The sequence below is a fragment of the Ascochyta rabiei genome, chromosome 13, assembly GCF_004011695.2.
Source record: "Ascochyta rabiei chromosome 13, complete sequence".
In the NCBI taxonomy this organism is placed as follows: Eukaryota; Fungi; Ascomycota; class Dothideomycetes; order Pleosporales; family Didymellaceae; genus Ascochyta; species Ascochyta rabiei.
The window spans coordinates 369071-374969 of record NC_082417.1 but is presented as its reverse complement, the minus strand read 5'-3'; the positions used below and the strand labels follow the sequence as shown (position 1 = coordinate 374969).

Below are 5899 nucleotides of genomic sequence, written 5' to 3'. Positions count from 1 at the left end.
ACTATGCTAGTAGGTTACTAGCTGCCTATTAAACTAGTATAAGATGTAGAAAATAGTAAAAAAGGTCTTAGAGTATGTATAAAAAGGCAACGCCTAGTAGTACAACATAAAACAGTCTAAATAACACTTTACTAAAGGAGACTCTGTTCTCCTTTAGGCTAAGAACCTAATAATAAGCTGTTCTTCTAAGAAGTTTAACGCTTAATACCTTAGGCTATTTATAGTAATTAAGAAGGTAGGTAAGCTAGCATATAAGCTAAAGCTGCCCCTATCTATAGATAGAGTGCACCTAGTGTTTAATATATCACTCCTTAAGCACTAGAGGGAACCCCTTATAAGTAGTTAGTTCTAGCTAGGTCCTATTAGTATACTAGAGGACATCTTACCTAGTAACAGGTTTAAAGTTAAAGGTATACTGTTATACAGAGATACTACTACCTAGGGAAGGAAGTATAGAGTTAAGTGGCTAAGTTAGCTAAATAAAGAAGCTACTTAGGAACTACTTAAGAACCTTAACTACTGCAATAAGATCCTTTAGGATTATCACTAATACGCTTAGGTAGGTAATCTATTAAGAGTAGGCTGCCCTACAACTAACAGACTAGCGCAACTGTTAGGCGCTGGGCCTAGGGGTACCTCTGCCAGTCTTGGCGAGCTACTATAGGGCTAGTTAGCCTAGACTATATAAAGGTGTTAGAGGTTATTACTAATACTCTAGTAATTAGTCTTGTTACTACATACTAGGTACCTTAATATACCTGCTATCCTCTTTAACTCTATCCTCCCTTATAATTACCTTATATACTCTTTATATTCTAATTACTCTTATATTATAATTAAAGATAGACTTAAGCTACTATAAGTCTTAAACTAAATTATCTAGGCTTACTGTCTTTAGAGAGGGACTAAGACAACCTACCTGTAGAAGAGCTAGTAGAGCGTAAGGTAACACCTCCCTCTGCAGATAAGAAGATACCTTAACAGACACTAAGTGTCTATAGTGCCTTAAGAGGATCTGTAGGTCCTCTAGGTAGTACACCTTACCTTAGAATTTGCATCTATAGAGCAGCTTTAGCTAAAGAAGGCTAGAATAGCCTAGAAGTAGGTAATTAATAACAGGAGTTAGAAAACTTACGTAAATAGTTATAAGAGGTAAAAGACTATAAGGAACTTTCCTCTTTTTATAAACTTAGACGTAAATACAACAAAGGAGATCTAGTAATAATCCTATCCTTCTAAAAAGTACTAGAAGAGGTAGAGAAACCATAATCTTCTCTATCTATAGTTCTTTTATAACCTAAACCCCTATAGAAGTATATAAAGCATAACTATTAGAAGAGAGATTATAAAAGATACTTCCTCTAATCTCTAGTTAACTTCTTTATAGAGGAACAAAAGATTAACTTTAGTGTAAGGTACCTCTTAGAGAACCTAAAGATGTTGTAGTAGGCCTACTACACAACTAACTACTATAATTAGCTAACCTAGGAACTAACGTAGTAAGAGCTAAAAAGAGTTATACTAGATGCTCTAGAAACACTAGCTAAACGCAAGTAAGCAGCGTATAAGTCCTTAAAGTAATATAAGTAGTAAAAATCTTAGTCTTCTATAGATCTGTTAGATTTTATACGTCTACTATAGGAGAAACTAGGCAACTTATATACGCTAGAGCTCTAAGTACTAGAATATATTACTACACTGCTTTTAAGTATATAAAAGGACTTGTTTCTTATCCCCTATAATTAAAGGGATACAATCCTAAAGGTAGAGGAACAAGCTAATATTATTAACTAGAGACTAGGTTAGTATAGCTAACAGCTACCTAAGAAGACTCTAGCTAAGGGTAAGATAACTAACAAAGGACTATAGAAGCGCTAATTTAGTAACTCTAGGTTAGAGGGGAATATAAAAACCCTAAAAAAGTTGTTTAAGTCTAAGAGGTTCTGTAAGGAGCTAGTAAAGGGTAAAAAGAGCTAAGATAGGCTGTATAAGGCCTAAAACGCATACCTTAAGTACAGAGAAACTAGCTACTACTACCCTAACTGCCTAAAGCTAAAGTTAAACTAGAAAGACCCTACTCTAGATAAGTTAGGAAAAGACAAGGGACCTAAAAGCTAATCTCCTCTCTATAGCCTATATTAAATTGTCTAAAAAGAAGAAGGAGAATATCTCTCTTTATAAGGTAGTATACCTAGAATATATATGCCTACTTATAGTTAAAGCATCTATAGGTAATATAGGGAATATAGAAGCCTTAATAGATAGAGGGTTACAACTAAACTGAATTTTAGTTCTCCTAGCAAAGAAGCAGAATCTAGAGGTTATACTATTAAATAAAATAGTAGCTAAAGGTGTAGGTAGAGCAGAATTACCTATCTACAGAGTAACTACAGCAGAAGTATCTATTGTTAACTCCTGTAGAAGACAGAAGGTCTAACAGATACCTTTTATAGTTATAGACCTATAAAGGTATAAGATATACCTTAGATTACCCTAGATTAACTAGACAAACCCTAGGCTAAGCTATTTAAGCTAGCGTATGCTCTTCTAAGGGAAGAAGTATAGAAACTTTCCTAAACTAGAAAAAATAGCGTTAGAAGATGCTAAAGAGTTTAAACGCACTATAAGAAGTCTCTTAGTAGACGTTTATATATATATAGTAAACTTAGTAGGTATATATAACCTAATATCTGCTAAAAAGAGCCTAATTCTAAAATTGTATTGTAAATATGCGTACTTAGAATTAGAGGATAATACTTAGGTTCTACTAGAGCATAGAGAGTATAACCTAGCAATTAATATTATAGAAGAAGCTACTTCCCTCTACTAACTGTTATACAGACTATCTACAACAGAATTAGAGATACTTAGAAAGTATCTAGTAGAATATCTACAATATAGCTAGATATAACACTTAAGGTTGCTAGCAGAGGCGCCTATTCTCTTTTTAAAGTAGAAAGACAGCAACCTATAACTGTGTGTAGACTATAGAGGTCTAAAGAAGATAACAGTTAAAAACTACTATCTATTGCTACTAATTACAGAGTTACTAGAATAACTAGCGTAAGCTAAGTTCTATACTAAACTAGATATATATAAGGCATATTACTATATCTAAATTAAGAAAGAGGATAAGTAGAAGACTACTTTTTAAACTAGGTATAGACATTTTAAGTATATAGTAATACTGTTTAGACTTATAAATACTTCTACCTAATTTAAGGCCTATATAAATAAGGCACTAATAAGATTAGTTGTAACAGAGCTTAGAGGACTATACTTAGGTAATTAATTAATTTAATTAGTGTCTATATATTTAATGTGTAACATGTTGCTTAAGTATAAAGGAAATTTAGTTATTACGTAATCTTGCTTACTCAAGCTTTGTGGGCGACCCTCAGGAGCTCGGTGGTTAATTGTGGAGAAAGGAGCCACTCAACAATAATCCGCAAGCTTGATTAGATAGGGGAGCACCCTATTAGTTATCTACAGGCTCGGCTGCGCGACACACCCCCCAGGTGATCCCAGCCAGGATCGCCTGTCTTCTAAGAGCTGCTGCGTAGGTAATCAGGCTCTTAAATTCTTAAACTAGATTTCTAAGCTTGTGGTTGGTAGTTTTAATGCTCTCTAGTGGTCTTGGTTTAATTGTAACCCGTTGCTGACTCTAATTGTTCTGCCGAGCGGCTGAAGTAGGTGGCAGACGCTTGTTTAGCTGCAGATTCCTTATTACTAAGCTGCTAAGTATCCTTTCCTATACTTGTTTCTTGCAAACCTTATTAGATAAGAGGGATAGTATAGACTAGTAATCGTCTATTTGCTGTTAAGCTGGTAACGTCGTGCTGCCTAGAGAAAGTCGCATTTACTCTTACTTTTACTAGGCGTTTTAGAGATCTATATAACCAGCTCACCTGCTTGTTTTTCTCTGTTTCTTTAACTATCTCTATTAATATAGCCGTAAGTATACCAATTGCTAGTTTTGCGCTCCTTAGACCTACCCTACATGCTTCTTTGTTGTTTTGCTAGGTTTGCGTTTCCTCTGTAGTTGTAATAGCTTAGGGGAGCGTCTATTCGAGCTTCCTGTCTTTGTTTACCAGCTCTTTTAAGTAGTTTTATTAGCTTTAGCACTTTCTATAGCCTTAAAGGCTTTTTTAGACAGCGTCTGTTTAAGCTTCCTAGCCTTGTTTTACTAGCTCTTTTTAGAGGTTTTGCTAACTTTGGCCTATAGAGAGAACCTAAATTTAAGCGCCTTACGCGCACCGCCGCTGCTACCGCCGCCTGAGCTGCTGCCCGTGCCGCCAGCGGCTCTGCCGCGCCTGTGCCCACACCCACGACCACAACCATAACCACAACCACAACCACAACCGCGCCCAAGCCTGCGCCTGCAGCTTTGGCTGCTCCTTCTGCTGCTGCTGCTGCTACTGCTGCTGCTGCCGCCCTTACCGCCGCCGCCTATGCAGCCTCGCTGCCGCCACCGCCACCTCGCGCGCTGCCCGCGCCCCCCCTACCAGCTTGCGACCCGTCACAGGGCGCTCGCAGGATCATTCCCTGCGAGCGCTGCGTTAACGCGCTTATAGTGAACAGTTTAGTGCCTATGTGCATTAATTGTGTTAGTAGGCAGGGAAGGCGCTGCTGGTGTTGCGCCTAAGGGCATTTGTGCCACCTTCTGTAGGTTTTGTTTAAATAGCGCTTATAAATAGTAGTCTAACAGCTTATTTAGCGACATCCGCCTTAAGCCCTTTAGGATTAAGCTAGTTAACAAGCTTATTTGCTTAGGTAGAGTAACAACTTCCGTAAGCAATTATAACTTGTTGTTTTTTATTAGCTAACAAGCTTATAGCAGGCGACTGATCTGCGCTGCGCTCTCTGCGTAGTGAAGGGCCTGATTAAGGATAGGTACTTCTTCTGAGTACCCTCCTTGGTTGGGTCAGGTTTTGGAGCTGCTAGATACCTATAGGGAGGGGGCTGTCCTCCCTATACATAGTTTAAAGAATTTGCTAAGCCCTGTAGCTGTTAGTTAAGCGCTTAAAAGAGCTGCCACCGGTAGTTACAGGTGCTCTTTTGCCTATTTAGGGAGGAGGTTGTCCTCCCCAGCAATACCACAATCTTCTGCCTCTCCCTTAACCTGCTCTTTTTCTATGTAATTAATGCTAAACAGGTTCAGGTGTAAGACAAAGCGCTCGTGAGCCTGTCTGGGGAGCGCTTTTGTGAGACCGTTGGCTGGCATCTCGCTTGTTTTGAGGTACGTTACCTGGAGATTTCCCCTGGCGTACTCTTGTTTTAACTACATATTCTAGATATCTACATAGCGCAGCTAAGTAGTAAGCCGCTCGCTCTCTTCTACTACTAATCAGATTGTTTGTTAGTTGTCGCAGAAAATCTCCTACAGCACCCCTAAGTCTAGCTAAAGTTCGTGTAGAAACTGTTTAAGAGCTGCTGCTTCCTTAGCCACATGCTCTAACGCTAACAACTCAGCTTTAGTGGTCAAAGTCGTCACTGTTGATTGACGTGCTGCTTTCTAGATAATTAGACTACTAAAGAGCTGCACGATATACCCCTAAGAGGAGCGTCTAGTCTCCTAATTGTCGGCAAATGACGCGTCCCTACAGATGAGCAATTGGCTGCCTTAGTGAGCTCCGTACTGTATCCCCAGGTGCTTTGTTCAATAGAGGTAAGCTATAACCTGAGCTGCTGCCTTAAAGTAAGCAGCTTCTAGATTTGTAAGATGATAGGACAGCTAAGAGGCGGCATACGCTATATCTAGTTAGATTATAATTGCTGTGTAGAGGATAGATCCCACCCGCTCTTAAAACGCTTTAACTTCTTGCTTTAAAGCTTGCCTGTTATACTTAAGTAGCTCTTCTATCAGGAAGGGGACTGTTAGGAAGGATCTCTTCTCTAC

General features: G+C 38.7%; 1 protein-coding gene across 1 annotated transcript, besides 9 other annotated features; it reads right to left on the bottom strand.

Annotated features, from left to right (window-relative positions):
- Positions 1-612: part of a mobile genetic element that runs on past the window's edge.
- Positions 609-3254: a mobile genetic element.
- Positions 3251-3255: a direct repeat.
- Positions 3255-4390: a mobile genetic element.
- Positions 3256-3508: a long terminal repeat.
- Positions 3256-5899: part of a mobile genetic element that runs on past the window's edge.
- Positions 4391-4431: a tandem repeat.
- Positions 4432-5899: part of a mobile genetic element that runs on past the window's edge.
- Positions 4440-4500: a tandem repeat.
- EKO05_0007694 (uncharacterized protein) lies at positions 5063-5224 on the bottom strand (the record flags this gene model as incomplete). The annotated part of the gene is made up of 1 exon (XM_059637105.1): positions 5063-5224. The coding sequence occupies one exon, from the start codon at positions 5222-5224 to the stop codon at positions 5063-5065; it is 162 nt and encodes a 53-aa protein (XP_059493088.1).